Raw genomic sequence first — 19,051 nt, forward strand, 5'->3', positions numbered from 1 at the left:
TGAATAATACATAAACTGCGATGTATGCAAATGGTTGCAGTGGGTCATTTCCAGGCCCCGAGGTCACCTGTGCTGAGAAGACAGTTATTTCCACAGCTATGCTCCTTGGTACATCCAGCCATCCTGCTTTCCTACCAGAATACCATCGGCATCTTTTCTCCCCTTTTTATAAACCAATAATTTAGTGCCCTTTGCTGGTTTGGTATATTCTCAGTGCTGTTAACTCTGAGGGGTCAGGACTGGTTACACCCTGAGATGAGCGTTGATTGATTTATTTCGGCACCATCAGGTAGCTGGAAGGAAAAGGGGCAGGAATGAATGTTAAGAAGTTAAGAGGCCACGTCTGCCCTGCATCACTCCATTTCATCTGTGAGGAGAAACCAAAGGGGTATTAGCATGAAGGGAGGGGGATACACCCTGAATGATTTATCCCTCCCACATGGACCCAAGCCCCAGTGGAGAATGGGTAAGGTATGAAGCAAGGAAGACCCAATCTCTCCACAGACCCCAAATAACAGAACAGGAAAGGAGAGGGTGTATCGGTTGCTGACCCAGGGAGGAAGGACATCCCAAACTGGCCATTCAGTAGCTTTTATCAGGCTTGCCAGGTGAGACTTACTAGACTTTATCAGGATCAAGGACATCCCAAACTGGCCATACAAAGAGAAATAGGTTTAAGTCAGGCTTTGTGAAGCTACTCTGAAATAAAAAAGTTTCTTCCTTGATCAACCGCCACAACATGATAGGATCCAGTTTTAATTCAGATTCCTCAGCAAGTCCTAGTGTTGCGAAACTAGTTCAGGGAGTGGCAGTTATATCACCCTCACCCCTGCGACTATTCAATAGGAATGAAAAAAGATGGATTCCAGAAGACAAGGGCAGCTTCTAATAGAAAACTGTCCTATTTCCAATTTTCACAATTATCTCACAAGCCAGGAAACCAAAACTCTCCTAAAGTTCAATTTATTAGCATACTTGTGAGTGTTTTTTTTAAAATCACACATCCTTTTTGAGAAAAATAATTGACTTATCTTTATTTTTTAAGGGATGCCTACCTTGATTTCCTCTTTGTCCAAGAAAGAGAACAGCAGTCAAGTTTCATCTTAAGTATCTTAGTCTGGATGATGGTACAAGCACATACGGGGCCACATTCAATAAATATGCATAGACATACTTATAAGGCCATTGATATAACACTCATACCATGTGGGCTCTCATACAGGCACTCAAAACTGAAATGTACACATACCCAAATGGTCATACACCCAGTTGAGCTTAGCAGCATTCAAAGCATGTGGTGTGTGTGCAAAAACTCTAACCTCAGCGCCTGAGGACAGCCATGTGGCAGAGTCATTTTCCACTTGCTTCTCCTCTGGCAAGAGGCAGTACCCTTCGTCCTGCTGCCATGGCTACATTCAAAACAGGTTCCCACCTCCCACCACCCAGATGATTTAGCTCTAACACAAAGCACACAAAACCACCTCCAAGCACACACCAGAACGTTGAGACATGCATATGCATACATACAGAGAGTCATGTGCATGCACACCAACATGTAGATAGCCATAAACCTCACTGCACCATCCATATGGGCAGTCCATATATGCATGTATGCAATGTATATGTATGCATGTATGTATGTATGTATGTTTGTATGTATGTATGTATATTTGTATGTATATATATATACACACATGCATACATATCTACATATATATATATATACATACATACATATACATACATATATACATACATATATGTGTAGATCAAATGAAGCATGAATATGAAGGTATGTATGTATATCCATATGTTTATATAGATATAGATAACATAGAGTGTGGGTATATCTTTTAGATGGACACTCACATAAGGGTTAGCTAAATGCTATTGATCCATATGTATGTACAAAAACAAATCTACAACAATCAGAAACATACAGCATATGTTAGGATGTTAAACCCCTGCACTTAACACATGGGTGGCCTTATATGGGGGGAACATTTTTTCCTGAAGGCCCGTACTGTGATAAATTTTTATTTTTCTTAAATTTGGCTTCAGGGGAGACAGACTGAAATATGATCCTGGAAAAGACCAATGCTGGGCAATATTTAGCTCTAGATGCTCAAAGGTGATAGAGGAATCGGGTAATAATATAAAAAGGAACTGGTATTCAGCCTTCATTCAAAATCTGATTTAAAAAAAAAAAAACCTTTTTGCTCAAAAGTACTATCCCCCAAATTTAAAACTAGACCTTTGGGCCCGGTCATGAACTTGGCACCCAAGGATACAAACTACTGGATGGCAAGAAAAGGCGGAGAAATGAAAACAGTGATCATCCAACACAAGGTAAGTTGACAATGGAATGGTTAGGATTCCTCTTGCCCAGCTTTCCAGAACTAATGCATTAGATCCAATCCCATTCTTAGAACTTGGGAATTGGGTGAGCTCTATTATTATTTTAGCCATTGAAATCCGCTGGCACAAGAGGCACTATAGTCAAGACTTGTTTCAGTGCTAAATAGTTTTTTTCCTATGTAGATCCCCTGCTCTGTGCTGATAGATGGGTGTGCCAGCCTGTGGAATCTCTCCTCCCTGGGTCAGGCGGGGATCTCATTTGGATCAAGAACAGAAACAAGATGATGCATCATAATACAATGTGAAATGAACTCACTGTAAGGGACACAGTCGTATTGGACTTCCAGGTACTTGTAGGTGCCAGGGCAAGGGTCCGGAAAAGCATCTGAGCCAGCCACCACTACACACTGTGTCCGATTATTGCACCTGAAAGAAAAAGGAAAATGAGGAAATATTATTAAGGGAGAGACACAATGCAGTTCTAAGGGAAGCCACTAGATGGAACTGACTGACACTTTTAATTGCACTTGCTTTCCAGAACTTAAAAAAAAAACCACCAAAAAACCCACCTCTGCACCCATTATTCAAAGCTTCAGATGCATGTGCTAATCTCAAATAAAACAAAATATGCCTATCCTAATGTACATTTAGGGAGTCCTCCACTCATCTCACAACAGAACTGGTCCATTGAAAACTTGTCAGAAATTTAAAAAAAATACTTTCCCCTGAAGTGATGATGATAAGCCGACTACTGTAGCAGCTGGCTACAGCCTGAGAGGCAGATCTCAACACAGACCATCCCAAGCAAATTCAAATAAAATTCAAAAATTGAAGGTTGGTATTTAAAGTGTGTCCAGAAATCTATGCACGCACATAGATGCTTGAGCTACATTTCTTTCCAGTCAAGATCCAACATGTATTTGTACAAGTCCTGAAGAAGATGCATAACTCCTGCAGAGCACTACTGTTTAGACATGGATATTGTCTTATAGGGGCAAAATACAATCCAGTTAGTTCCTCCTCTGCTGTTGGATAATAGGCCCATCCGGCCCAATATAAGAAATGTACTATAAGAAATGTACTATAAAAAAAAACATTGAACTTACTACATCTTAAAAGCAAGCAGAAAATTGGGAAAGGTGGGGAAGGGGGAGTAGTACGGATGAGCAAATTTGATCTGGTACATTTGGGGATCAGGTAATAATGAACATTATTATCTGATCCCCAAATGAAACCAGCCAAATTATAAAAACTGTATATGATTTAAAAAAAAAAAATCGCCAACCTATCCTTCCAGATACAATCTGACATTTCAAGGAAACAGCCTCTCCTCATAGACTATTGCTAAATAATTCGGATCTTAGCAGAACGGAGGTCCAGAAGGGGATCTAAGAATCACAGTCCCCTTATTTCCCACTTCGTTAGCTCCTGCCACCTGCTCTCCTCAAAAGGCTGATGCAACAGGCAAGAGAGGTTGGAGGGGGATTCCCAGGGGCTGTCGGCTGCCAAAGCAACTGGAGCCGGTATCAGCTTAGGCCTACCGGGACCAAACAGGCACCACCTGCTTTCACAGGAGCTCAGTTTACCTGTAAAATAAGTTGGACAAGGTTAGGGCAGCGGTGCTTCTAAGGCCTGCCCAGCCCTATCAGTCAGCATCTAGTCAGGTGGTTATAGCATTCTATTTGAAAAATCCACATACTAATGTCCCACATCTCTGAATGCCTCATTCGAAGGGCCGAAAAGAGCTTCCCAACTTTTGCACAATTCTTGGCGAGAAACAGATGTGCACCTCATTTGGATTCAAGAAAATTGTCTATTGCTTAATTTTCACAATTCTGTTACTGTGTTCAATTCTTCCCCCCACCAAGGTTTTTTCTTAATCTTGACCTATCTCCTAAGCTTGCAGTCAGATGTATTGTAGTGTTTCTCTGAACTGCACTCCTCAAATCTCACGTTCCCTCTTTGAGAAAGTGTTCTTTAAGCAGAGGGAATTTTGCACATAGAAAAAAAATTAGTAAAGGTAAAGGTTCCCCTCGCACATATGCACTAGTTGTTCCTGATTCTAGGGGGCAGTGCTCATCTCCATTTCAAAGCCGAAGAGCACAGTCTGAAGACGTCTCCATGGTCATGTGGCCGGCATGACTAAAAGCCGAAGGTGCACGGAACGTTGTTACCTTCCCCCCAAAGGTGGTCTCTATTTTTCTACTTGCATTTTTACATGCTTTCGAACTGCTAGGTTGGCAGAAACTGGGACAAATAAGGGGAGCTCACTCAAAAATATATATATATCAAGCTAAAAACTGGCTATTTAAAGAAAGTTTTTTGATTGTACATAATGTTGTGAACTGTGCAACTGCTCACATGGTTCCTTTCAGCATTAGACTTCGAACAAAAAAAAAGCAGTTTTAAAAAGAAAATCAGATTAGCTTTTTTGGAAAGTGAATCCTATTGTGTCACAATTGTAAAATGGAGGCCAGATCTACTGCCCATAAACCAATCAGAATACGAGAAAGAACAGAACTGGAGTTATTAGCAAATAATAGTGGGAAAAGACACGGGAAGCCAAAGTAAAGTTCACACACTATAACTGGGTGGAAAAATGCATGTCACAGGAGTTAAAATGCAGGAATAGAGCAAACAATTCTATTTTTAGTTGTTATTGTTGTTGTTTTTGGTTCCTTGAAGTCAGTGTGATGCTTGGTGACTCTCTGGAGAAATCCTTGCAGTTTTCTTGGCAAGATTCCAGAAATGGTTTGCCATTTCCTCCTTCCTAGGGCTGACAGAGTGATTGGCCCAAGATCACCAAGTGGTTTGATGCCTAAGGTGGAAACAGAAATCACAGTCTCCTGGTTTGTAGCCTGGTATCTTGACCTCCACACCAAACTGGTCCTCTGTTTTTAGTCAGAGATATTTAGAATTTTATTGCTTTATTGTCTATGCTGGATTTGGAAGTGCTTTACGTCTCTTGAACTGTACAGTGTAAGCATTGGGATGTACAATGGGGATCCTGTACTTTTAAGTTTCTGTCCAGTGCAGGATGGTGCACTGTCATAGCATCTCCAACAGATGGCCATCCAGCCTCTCTTTAAATAATTCCTACAGAGGAGGGTCCCAAGGCCCTCCAATACCCTGTTGAACAACACTTCCCATTTTGAAGTCCTTTCTTATGGCCAACGAATATCTACATTGTTGTAATGCAAATAGTTTTTGTCGTATCTTTTGAAATAATCTAAACAATTCTGCCGAGCCTTCTACATGACAGCCCTTCAGATACTTGAAGACAGCTATCATGTTTCCCTGCAGTCTTCTTTTCCCCAAATTAAGAATACTGCCTAATGTTCCTCCTAAGATTTTTCTTCCAGACTCCTCATTGTTTTGAATATTCCTTTGAACACACTTTGTCAATGCCCTTCCTAAATTGCAGCACCCAGAACTGGACACAATATTTTAGATGTTGTCTGAACCTATGTAGAACAGAGATGAATTATTACTTTGCTTGGATCATGTTGATCCTGGGATTTACCAAAACACTCAGGTTCTTTTTGCATATACTGTTGCTCAGTTTGGGTTCTTTCATTCCTATACTCACACCTTTCATTTTTCTTACTCCGATGAAACACTTTACATTTGTCCCTGTTGAAATGCATCTTGCTGGTTTCTCCTCCAACTTGTTAAGGGACTTCTGATTTGACACCATCTTTTAAAATGTTTGTGGTTTCTCTGTCTTTGGGCCGTCCAAATATAAAATTTATATTTACTAATTTCTCCTCCAAGACACTTAAAAATAAGTCGAAGAGCATAGAGCCCAAGACAAGAGCTTCACAATATGCTGCTCAACACCGTCTCCTAGCTTGAACACATGACTGCACTAGTTGAATATGATTGTTCAATCGGTTTATATCTAGCTCATGACAATACAATTTGGGCCATATTAAAAATCTGATTTAAAAACTGTCCTACACTTTTGCCCGCGCCTCCGACCAATCTGTAATTATTTGGATTCTCTTTTCCCCCTTCTCATTCATTCAACTTGTAACCTAGTGTATTTGAGGACTCTTGGTGCATAATGATGATGATGCAACAAAAATGTCCATATAATACAAATAAGTAATCCATAAATAAATAACAATATTCCAACCAAAGCTGAAGCAAGTAAAAATAAGAAAATAAAATAAACCAAACAATACCTCCTCAGGCTACAAAAGCTCTTTGGAAGAGTTTAGTTTTCAGCATTTTCCAAGAGCACACCAAGGGGGGCAGCCAGATCTTAATTGGGATGGTGCTTCAATGCCCCTTATGGAAATGGGGCACTACCAACAGTTTTTCCTGAACAAATGAGTTGGTCAGTTCAATTCAGGCTGGAGAATGCAGTCTTGGAGATATCCAAGTGTCAAATCATATAGGAATTTATAAGTCTGAACCAGCAACTTGAACTGCACCCAGAAGCCTTTTAGAAATTAATGCAGGGTCTTGTAAAATATTCCTGATGATGTGTGCCACTAACAAGCAAGTGGCTGCAGTTTGAACCAATTATAGCTTCTAGATGGTCTTAAATGCTGACCCATGTAGAGTTCACCGCAGGTGATGAAGGCATGAATTACGATAGCGAGGAACAACATTTGTCCTCTTCCAATCATCTGGCTCTACACCCGCCCTCAATGATTTTTTCAAAGATCACAAAAAGGCAGCCTGAAAAGAAACCCCTTTAAGACTCTTTTGGAGATTTCAAATATTAAATTGGCCAATCTTTTATCACATTTGGATTTTTATTTTATTATATTTTTGCTTATGAGTGACTATTTTGAAAAAAAAGCTTTCTATCTTGGAAGGCAAGAGAAAAATATTGGTTCTAAAATAAATACTGTACAGAGGATGCTGATGATATAAAGAAAGGCAAAAACTGCAGTATATTGAACAAGGATTTTCCCATCACTGGCAAATGGGGAAAGAAATAAACATTTTGAATATCTCTGTTTCTAGAGAAACCATCCTAACTTCCAGGTCAATTAATTGGGTGAATTCAGAATTTGGGCAGAATCCAGGGCAAACTGGATCCAAAATCCCTTCATTCATATTCTGAAACTCCCAATGCGAGATCATTGCCCACTTCCCATCAGTCAAAAATTGCTAATTTATCCCTTCTTAAAATTGCCAAAGGTATGAGCAAAAATTGGTAAGGAATTTCCTGGGGAAAATATCACCCAATTATACTCTATTATGTAATTTTGTGGGTGTTTGTGTGAACCTTTGAGTTAGTCTTGATTCCTGGAAATTGTCTGGACAAATCTTTGCACTTTTCTTGGCAATGTTTTCAGAAGTGGTTGGTCCATGTATTCTTCCTGTGGCTGAAATGGAGTGACTGACCAAACTCACCCACCTGGTTTTCATGCCTAAGGCAAGACCAGAATTCACAGTCTTCTAGATTCTATCTGAACGGCTTCAACCATTATTGCAAACTGGCTTTCAAACAAATTCATATACTTCATATATTTAGCAGATATTTCACTTAAGCCCATTTGAAAAGAATAAAGCATTTAAATAAAGCCATGGGAAGAAAAAATAAAGTAAAAGAAAAGTTGTTTTGTCAGAATTCAGTATCACTTGCTCAAGTTTACACCAATGGCCATGCTGTATATTTACAACCAGACCTAAATTTCACTTACTTTCCATTTAGGGAAAAGGAATGACAGATGCAGCTCACTAAATGGACACTTCATCTCTCACTTGCCTGAAGACAATTGGGAGCCTTATGTTTTGACCACATGTCATCCTGCTGCACAATGCACTAACAATAGCAACTAGATGCAGCCAAATCTCTATGGCAATGGAAAAACCATCTCCCCCCACCTCACTTATCCATGGCACCTTTGTCATGGTCCAGGGCTATGATCCATGGCCACAAAAGGTATTTGAAGAGAATGTGATGAAGAAAATGTTGAGAACCATTGTTCTTCTAACCACTCAATATTCTGGAAATGGAAACCCAGGACTGTACACAGTACTCCATGTATGATGTAACTAGTGCAGAGCAAAGGGGAATCAGATCTTCATGCATCTTTGAAACAATGCTACCTCTAAGCAGTCCCGAATGGCATTAATCTTTTTACTTGCCATGTCATGCTGCTGGCTCATGGCTTATTGTCACTGATCACACCCAAGTCATTATCTTACATAGTGTAGTGCTTCCAAGCCATCTTCTAAATGTCCAATGAATTTTCCCTCCCTAAATGTAATACCTTACTTATTTCCCTGTGAGGATATCTTGCTTTTCTCTGACCAGACCTCCCATGTTGTTTCTTAAATGAATTTGAGAAGTAGCCCACCAATCCTATTGCCCAGATCATTAATAAAAATGTTAATAGTACTGCCTTGAGACAATGGTCCTCCTGGCTCTCTAAATTGATCTAGAGCAGGGCTGACAAACTCAAGGCCCATGGGCTGGATCCGGCCTGCGGGGCTGTCCTGGTCTACCCAATGTGAAGAGGAAAGATCATGCCAACGTAGCTTCGGCCCGGTCTACCCATTGCGAAGAGAAAACATGGCAGCAGTTTGGGGAGTGGTGTTAAGCTGGTCATGCCCACCTATTTGGCCACACCCACCCATTTGGCCACACCCACCCAATCAGCTATGCCTGCTCGCTCCCCTGCCCCAAGGTTAACCACAGCCCTCATGAGGCCCTCAAATTGAGTTTGACATCCCTAATACTGAGTGCAGTTAGCCAGCCAGTTCTAGAGCTCCCCTTATCATCCAAATCCCACTTGTCAATGAGAATGTTCTGGGGAACCTTGTCAAAAGCATTGCTGAAATCAAGATGGATTCTATCCACACTATTTCTCATTAAAGTAGTTACCTTGTCAAACTACTTAGATGGAAAGATTTCCTGGAAAATCTGTGAAAACCTGACCTGTATACATAATGGAATATGTGGAGACTTCAGGGAAATTTTAATGAGGAATAATAAATAGAATAGTTGATGGCTTGTATAAACTTGAATTATTTCTGGGTCAAAACAATGAAGGTAGACTGGCTGAGATTTGAATTGTTGAGCAGTTGTCATTTTCAGTGCTGTGGATTCCCAAGTTTCCTTTGTAATTTATTCTGTTTGAGGTGACCCACTCACCCACCCTTTTCTGCTCATTTACTCCAAAACATATGCACGTTCTGTCTTTTGTTAGCCTCTCCTGGACAAAGTGGGCTCTGTATCTATAATGAAACATATTTTCAACATCTTCAGTAAGCTGAAGGTTGTAAGTGGATTTCCTTCATGCAGGGTTCATTATGTGAAATCTAGTTGCAGAAAAATCTTACTAAACTGAACCAAATAAAACTAGCATATGACCATAGCTATACTAGATGATGATGATGATGATGATGATGATGATGATGATGATGATGATGATAGTATTAAATTCCTATTTCAAGTGATCTGGATAGTTCTTGTTCATCCTTACAATAAAGAACAGATTCCTTGCATTTTGCTTCAGGGAGTCACCCTGAATTCCAGTATTGTGTGTGAGTTAACAATTACACTCCTCACTGTTATTTTTAAGACATTGAATTGCAAAACTGCTCAGATTTTGCTTTTTTTGCAACTTCTCCATCTCTACAATATCATTTTTTGGGACTTACTAGCATGACACAGAGAAAGATTATGGGAGAAGGATTGCTCCATAAAATTTCCTGAAACCTATAAAGCCATTTACCTTTGGGACATGATTTTGAAGGCGTCCGGCAGGTAGCACTGGACATTCTCCATCTGGAAGGGGTCAGCATCACAGATCTTGTCATCTGTGCGACCATAGTTAGCATTCCTCCACCATGATGACATCACTGCCTGGGCATCGCAGCTCAATAGGATAGCCCTCGCATGCCAGTTCCCCGCCGAACCAGGCCAAAAGGTAAGCCAGCACGGCTTAGGCCTGCTAGAATAAAAAAAATGAGAGCAAGGAAACAAGTTAGTATGCAACTCAGTCCTGAAATTCGATTCCATCTCCTGATTGCTGGCTGTAATTTTCTCCCCTGTTTAAGTATTCAATGAGACCAAAGCCTGGAAAACCTATGGTTATTTTCCACACTACACAGAATAGGAGATAGATAAACCAGAATTTTATTTTTCTCTTATAGGCTGTCTTATATTTTGCTTGTGACCTTCAACATCTCTCTCCACATCTTTTGTTTTCAGTTTCACTCCTTGATGAGAATAGTAGGGATCTGGAATCCTTTATACATCCACCGTGGCACATCTGGGTAGGTCTTAAATGTGAAGCTATGTGTGTCCTGGCACCACCCAAGAAGTAAAAAGGAAAAAAAAACAACCCACTGGCTCCTATTGTTGGGCTGAGCTGCATATTCCACCTAAACACTACACATTCAGGCAGGTATATCTTTAAAAACCCAGACATGTTTTTTCATAAAGCTCTTGGCTTCCCACACCACCCACTTTAGAGACAGCAGCTGAGAAAAGGGTCTGAGAAAATTCTTTACAATCCTTTTGAATCCTGCAAGGTTTTGTGAGACTGAAGAGGTGGAGGTGGGAAGTAACAAGAGGAAAAACCATTTGAAGGCCAAAACATGCCATTAGGAAAATTTCCGGAAAGATTCGTACTAGATGTTTCTGTTTATTTTTGTTAAAGGGGGATGGGAAAAGATAACAATGGACAATGAGCTGGAAGTCTATATTTGCTGAATTCTGTCACCATCTCTATAAGCCAGAGAGACAATGACACCAAGCACCTATCCCAACAGTTTCGGGATAGCTTTGGAACTAGTCCTACTTATCAGACAATTGTGGTTAAATATTTATGTTAGAAATCTTTCTATATGAGATTAAAAAAATGTGGGCAAGAGGTATTAGGGTACTAGAGCCCAGCTATTCCTGGGAATGCTATAGATTGTCAGGGCTGCACATCTGGAAAAAGCCAAACTTCTGGGTTCTAGTGCGCATGCACGTCTGATGATCAGCTGGCCAACACACATGCACAGGCCTGTTTTCGGGACTACCGTGCGCGCAAAGGACAGCTGATAAACAGGCAAGATCGTGCGTGCTGGGTGACATGGCTTCATGTGCCACTTTGGGCAAGCGTGCCATAGATTCGCCATATATAGGAAAAATTCACTTTTACACACACCTTTTTAACCATTCCCCCACCCCTACCCAGATTCATCTTGTGCTTTGGAATATCTATCTACCTTCAATGACTACCTTTATCCCAAAGATTTCTCCACTGTAAATTTTCTGTAACTGCATACTAATGTCATGTGATGTTCCATTTACAATTAAAGCTGTCTTAAAAAGGAGATGACTTGTTCCCTAGTGCACAGATGATCAACAGGTCACCTCTTTGCACTATAATTCTTGTCCTCTGGATGATAAAGTAAAAGGATGAGGCAGTGTTGCTTCTTACCTGGCAGGTGCTGCTCTCATTTTATGGTCAGAATTGCTAAAAGGTAAGATGCAGCAGCACTACAGTATGCATTCATCAATCAATCAGAATAGAACTTGAAGGGTCCTTGGAGATCTTCTAATCGAACTCCCTGTTCCAGCAGGATACCCTATACCATTTCAGACAGGTGGCTATCCGGTCTTTTCTTAAAGACCTCTAGTGATGAAGCACCTACAACCTCTGAAGGCAAGCTGTTCACTGTTAGGAAGTTTCTCCTTAATTTCAGGTTGCTTCTCTCCTTGAGTAGTTTCCATCTATTGTTTCTGGGCTTGCTTTCTAGTGCTTTGGAAAATAAGTTGACCCTCTCCTCTTTGTGGCAGTCTCTGCTAGTCCTTCTTTTCTCTAGACTGCCATACCCAATTCTGCAATCGTTCTTCATATGTGTTTTGTCTCCAGGCCCTTAATAATCTTGGTTTTTCTTTTTGCGCTTTTTTCCAAAGTCTCAACATCTTTCTTGTAACATGGTGACCAAAACTGGATGCATTATTCTAGGGGTGGTCTTACTTACCAAAGATTTATAAAGCATTACTAATACTTCACCTGATTTGATTCTATGGCTCTGTTTATACAACCAAGGATTGTATTAGCTTTTTTCATAATCCCTTCAGGGATGACTAACAAGGACAAGAGCTTGACAAAATGGTAATATAGCAATGAAATACTTGTATGATCTAGAACATACGAACTGTTGAGTACATTCCACAGCATCATCCAGACAAAATGACCCAGTTGTTCAGAGCTATATTTGCTTTCCCCTGCCTTCTTAGCAACAGCTTTAAGCCACCACAATCTGGCTGACATTGGTTAACATGTCCATTTCTCTCTCGTCCTCCCAAGGAGAGGGTAGGAAGGTGTTAGTGCATCACCAGGTAACAATGGCAGGAAGAGCTTAGCAGTGGTGCTTGGGATCATGTTATGGCCCCACCTGGGCAGAACATCTGCATTCCTTTGGGCTTCTTATTTCATCCTTGCTGGTTGTTCTAACTAGCCAAGAGGTTCCTGCATTGAACTGCAAGGGCAATTGTCAAAGCTTCTAGCGGGAAGCACACATTAGTGGCACTCAGGACTTCAAAGGGAAGATAAGAGGGGGCTAGAAAGCAAGCATGTCATAGATGCTCTTTGTGTAATTTTTCCTTCCCCCTTGCTGGGTTAATGGAAGAGCCCTGTGGAGGCAGTCTGTAATTAAACCATTAGCTGAGTAACTAACTAGTACAGCCAGGCGCTGGTGTTTTGAGATGTGGAGAGAGCCCAGCAGACAAGAGAAGGTTGGAGCTGGAGGGGAAAAAAAACAGGGCAATTGAGAATAGCAATACCAGTGGAGGACAGAAAATTAAGAAGGGATGAAAGAGCTGGGCTCCAGTAGAAAAGGAGATGTCAAACGCCATGGATTTTCACACTGGTAGCCTAGGGAGAAGCTCTATTCAATAAAGTCCACAGCCTCCCAACTGCACCTTAATGTGTTTGCAATTGCTAAGGCTATGGTGCCGATTTGGTTTCAAGGCAGAGATGCCTAATTGTAGGTATCAGAATTGCCCCCAATAATTGACAGCCTGGAGTGAAGAGCCAGATCCTTCCCACCCACAGTCTATCCAACAGAGGCTGGCTTGTAGCTTCAACACAGCCAATAGAGCAATGTCCTCTGCTGCAACCGAGAATAACAGGCTAGCTTAAGGGATGGTATACTTATGTCTGTTCTCTAGCAATTCACACTCACTCATCCATCGGTCCTGGTAGGTGTGATCAGAAACTTTCTAAACACTTCATGGGCATCACATTGTGGAGAAACCTTTGTTTCCACCTCCTCATTCCACTAGCTGCCTTTACTACTTTGCTTTTTGCTACATGGCTGTGATTTTGAATAGGAAGATGATCACAGAGTTGGGTACTGTAGCTAGCTTGAAACCCCAAATATCTGTGTCAGAAGCTTTAAAGGCTCCAGCAGTGTGTGACAATGGTCTGCAGTGACAATGCCAGCCCTTCTTTGGTCTAATTTCCTTTCCTTTCGGCCTGGCTGGACTCTTGTTTCACTTCTCCACAGCAAGAATGAAGGATAGCTAAAATGACAATTATGAACAAATCTGAAACGTCTCCAAGTGGCAGATTAGGACTTACTTCTTCTTCACATAGGCTGACTCTTCCAAGGTTGGAGTCCTAAAGAATTAACTTTCATTTCCAAATCTGAACCTGGCAATCCTAAGGGTGGTGTGCAAAGATGTGTATATTTTTAGTAACTGCTTTTCAATGCTCGTAATGTCCCCCTTTATTCTTATTCCTTCTCACCGTTTCTAGCCTTGTCTTCTTTCCCCTCCACCACAAGATGATCCCCTAAACCAGATAGATGATGACATCTATCTATCTGGTTTAGCTACAGGAGGGTGCATTTCCACTCCAGAATACCTATGAATGCTTAACTCTCACTGTTGACACATAAGAAAAGACGTACCAAGAATCAGAATTGGACAAAAAGATAGAACTGGACAGGAAGATGGTCAAGAGGATTTAATTGACATGAATTGACTCTATTCATCACAGAATGCAGAGATTTCATGCTCAAAAAAATCATCGATATCCTTAGTGTGTTTATGACACAAAATGCTGACTTGCTGACTTTCAGATGGTAGATAACAGAAATCCTGGACATTATATGTCCAAGATTATTTATTTAGTAAGAAAAATGGGGGAATAATCTGGATTTTTGTTTGTTGTGTGAGCTCTACTGTCCTCCTGTAGGAAGTTATCACCCAGCCCTCTCCCAGAAAAATGAAATATCCTAGGAAATATTGAAAAGGCAGAATATTTCTCTGGATGTGAAAAGAGAGAAATATGTTTTAAAAGACAGAATAGCTCCCTGTAGCTTCCTGCCCATCCCCACTTTGTCAATGGGCCATTAAGAAGACCAAGATAGTCCCTTTACATAATAATTCTCCACTTCATCTCCAGGGGATTAAAGCATGGGATTAAAGCATGATAATATTGGCCCTTTGCCCAACTCACCACATGGCATCTGAGAACTCAACCAAACCTGGATTCAAAACGCAGCCTAGAGAGTTGCCCCTGCATGGCCCTATGGGAGTCTGACAACCAATCAGAATACATTTCTTACACAGGAACAGGAAACAGAGAGGTGGGACTGAACAGGTTATAAAAAGCCTAGCAAGCCCCTCCCTCAGCCCTTCTCTTCTTCTCCACCAACACTGAAGCATGTGATCACCTTTTCTGTTCAGGACTCAAGCCATGTGGTCCTGTCCACCATTAAAACCATCTTTCCAAGCAGCCTCCATGTCTCTAGTGTCTTTTTCCCCACTTGGAGATGAACCCAGAAGGATATTTCTTTCATCACTCCTAAGTACCAATTATGTTTCTGTCCACTATTGTTTTATGTGGAACACAGATGGCCATTAGCCTTTTCTATTCAGGTCTCAAGCTCAGTCATGCAGATTATGAGCCTAGCATTATTGCACATCTGGTTTTGTTTAGAGACACACAGACACCTCACTCACACACATACACATACATAGAGGCTATTGGCTTTAAGCATTTCCCAAGTCCCAGGCTGTTGTCAAAGGGCTATAAGAAATGAAGTACCAACAACAGTGAAAAGCAGAGAACATAAAGATCCTGATTTCGGACAGCTTGTTAGGTTCATGGTGAAATCTCCTCCACTAGAACTTTCTTTAGAAAAGTAGAATGCTCATCTCTCACCACAAAGTGGATAAGACAGAAATCTCATTAGTACTGTCTGCTTTCTTGCAACATTGCACAGGATATTTGTTTGTGGTTACATACTTGTGTAGTTACATACTGCCTACATCTCCATTTCAAAGTGATGGTTATTACTTTCAAAGTTTTCCACAGCTAGGAGCATGCTTCCCCCAAAGGTATGCTTGAGCCCAGCTGTTGCATTTCGCAAGGCTGCAAAAACTGCTTTTTCAGCATAACTTTGGTCACACTTTCTTCTTGGTTCTTTTATGCATATGAAGGAATTTAATTTGGTTTGTGACTTTCTCCCCCCCCCCATTGTTTCAATTGTCTTTAGCTTTGTTTTATTTATTGTCTAGCAGGCTTAAGACTTGTAGATTCTTAAGGCACCCATTTTGTCACTCAAACAAAAGTTGTGGCCCTACCCATTCTGAAAGAGATGGTCAAGATTTCTTTTAAAATTAAGGTTTTACCTATGGTCCGTTGAACTTGTTCAGACACTACACTGATTTACATGCTACATTACATGTTCGTATCTCTTGCTAAGTCAATGCCAAATAAATTTGTTTCTGATAGCAAGAGGAATACAGAAAAAGTTTCATTTTAATCTGAATATAGTTTTCTATCCTAAGCAAGAATCCTGATTTAAAACACAGGCCTTGAGTCCATGGTTTAAAACTGATTAAGGTTTGTTTCCAAAAAGATTTCCTGTTTTAAACTAAATTAAGTTTCTCTTTTTGATGCATGGGAGAAGGGTTCTCCAGGTTTATCTCTCATTTAAAATCTTTCATACAGAAGCTTAAGAAAACTCACAGAGTTTGAAAACTTGCATTATAATTTGCCTTTGGAATTCAGATCATTTCACAAAAGGCAAGACATACATATAATGATTCTGATGAGTATTTCTTCAGTTTTGTTTTTTGTTTCCTAAAGTTTTCAATATTTGAAAAGGCTCAGGATAGGTAACAATTATCAATTCACAGTCAAAGCATCTGACTATGATACTAAAACAAACAGCTAGAATAGACATCAGAAGGGCTTTAACAAATTGCATGTATTCAGTATTATAATGACCAAGCCTATTTTAAAGCAGTTTTCTCCATTTTTTTTTTCAGAAATCCAAATTGTCAAATTAAAAGCATACAGGTGCAAATGGGAAACTGAGATTACCTTTAATTCTTAATTTAGGCATACAAACTGACACTACCAATCAAAATCCGTCTGAGTGAAAACCCAAGAGGGTGATATGGAATAAGATTAGGACAGAAACCATATGGCTAAGGCAGCAACATTTCCATCACCTTAATTTCAGTACAAAGGGAAGTAGAAAAAAAATCATAGCACATCAGTTAAAGTGAAAACTATAATAATTTGCATAGTTCATACAGCTCATCATGGAGTTAAGTAAATATTATTTTGCAGGATTTTTGTAATACAAAACTATAGGAAATATCAAAACATGTAGCACTTAAAATATATTTGATAGGCCAGTATATTTGTGTGTAAGAAGCATCAGTGGTTAAATATATTAGCCAAGAGATGTTTTCAAAGTGGACAAATACTTGAATCTAAATGCAGCTGGCGTTTAGTGGTTCCTATAGGTCAGGAACATGGTGGCTCAGTGGCTAAGATGCTGAGCTTGTCGATCAGAAAGGTGGCCAATTCGGTGGTTCAAATCCCTAGTGCCACGTAATGGAGTGAGCTCTCACTATGTGTCCCCAGCTTCTGCCAACCTAGCAGTTCGAAAGCAAGTAGAAAATAGGAACCACCTTTGATGAGAAGATAGCAGTGTTCTGTGCACCTTCGGCATTTAGTCATGCCAGTCACATGACCATGGAGACATCTTCAGACAGCGCTGGCTCTTGAAATGGAGATGAACACCGCCCCCTAGAGTTGGGACTGACTAGCACATATGTGTGAGGGGAACCTTTACCTTTACAGGGGTGTCAAACTCACATCATCACAGCAGCATCTCATGATGTATTGGGACTTTCCCCCCCTTCGCTAAACTGGGCAGGGGCAGGGCCAGCATGTGACAGACCTGGCCCATGGGCCGGGAGTTTGACAGCCCTGCAATTGGCAGTACTCCATTACCTATCTCCCTTTCTTTCAAATCTGAAAACCCAAAGCAAAAGAAAGCAAGCAGAAGGTGTCTCACATTACGACAAACATGGTAGGCAACATTCTATGAATTCTGAGCATTTCACTTTAGGAACAAATCTGTTCCTTTTCCCCCTTGGCCTTCTGAAATATGGTAGATCTTCAAGGCTTTGTTCATCTAAACAAATAGAGTCACTCTGTACTCTCAGACCGAGGATCCCCGTTCTTCTTGGCAGGAGTCCTGAGACTTCTAATCAACTCTATTTTCACTAGTGAAAGTCAGCCAGTCTAAAAGATTAAATATGACACAGATGGTGGTGTGTGGATCCATTAAATATATATATATCTTCTGCCACTCCTTCCCCTCCAGGAGCTTTAGAGTTGAAGTAGTACTTTGAGGGATGTGGGATGCTGATTCCAAAAGCAGGAAATATTTAACATTATATAAATTGAATGTGCAAATGCCACATAATCACTGAAGAACAGTCTCCTCCCCAATTAATGTAAGCAGGACTATATTACAAATAATGAAAGGAAATCATACCTTGTTATGAGGAGCACCCATTACATCCTCATCCATCTCCCCCCTTTTCTTTTAAACCAAGCTGGTAACTTTCAATGCATTTTTTTCCTGCATTCTAGTCCCTGTTCAGAACTTTTTAGGATATCTATGGGGGTGTAAAAGATGTGAAATCTAAGGGGACAAACCAAAGCTGAAGAAAGACAAGAAGCAATGGATGGAAACTAATCAAGGAGAGAACCAATTTAGAAGGAAGGTGAAGTTTCTGACAGAACAATTAATCAGTGAAACATGTTGCCTCCAGAAGTTGTGGTCACTCTAACACTGGAGGTTTTTAAGAAGAGATCGAACAACCATTTGTCTGAAATGTTTTAGGGTTTGCTGCTTGAGCAGGGAGTTGAAGTCCTCCAAGTTCCCTTCAAATTCTGTTATTCTGATAACCAGGATTCCTGTTCTTAGTATTAGTTGTACACTGATTGTATATCACATATATGAGCAACATATGAGTGGTATTTTAGAAAGCAATTAATACTTAGCCAATATGTGAACTATATTAATAAGCTGCCTATTAGAACAATCAATCTCTTATTTTTTATTCCATCTAGGATCTTTAGATATACTTATTGGAGTACATTTCAGTCATCACACCAGAATGTCCATCACATCTGGAGGATGTCAAATCTGAGAAAGCTGCTCTAACCATAATGTGGGGAAAATATGTATGAGAGGATGAACTAGAAGCATTTGTTGAGCTTTCATTAGCCAAGATCAATGGTTGCTGGCGGTATGCCTTGGCATGGAGGTACTGGAGCCAGCCTGGAGCACCTGATATCGTTCCGGTACGGTTCTCCGGAGGTATGCTCCCCCAACCCTCCGGATTCTCTTACTTGACAGTTCTTTTCAATTGTCTAAAAAAAAAAAGGCTTTGGTT

General features: G+C 40.5%; 1 protein-coding gene across 1 annotated transcript in view; it reads right to left on the reverse strand.

Moving 5' to 3' along the window:
* The window catches only part of ADGRL1 (adhesion G protein-coupled receptor L1), a 139,072-nt gene that overhangs the window by 44,152 nt on the left and 75,869 nt on the right, over nucleotides 1-19,051 (reverse strand). The window contains 4 exon segments of the mRNA XM_032211328.1: nucleotides 2,675-2,784; nucleotides 10,062-10,168; nucleotides 10,170-10,235; nucleotides 10,237-10,280. Coding sequence (XP_032067219.1) covers nucleotides 2,675-2,784; nucleotides 10,062-10,168; nucleotides 10,170-10,235; nucleotides 10,237-10,280 — 327 coding nt within the window.

The sequence above is a fragment of the Thamnophis elegans genome, chromosome 2 (genome assembly GCF_009769535.1).
Source record: "Thamnophis elegans isolate rThaEle1 chromosome 2, rThaEle1.pri, whole genome shotgun sequence".
Taxonomy (NCBI): Eukaryota; Metazoa; Chordata; class Lepidosauria; order Squamata; family Colubridae; genus Thamnophis; species Thamnophis elegans.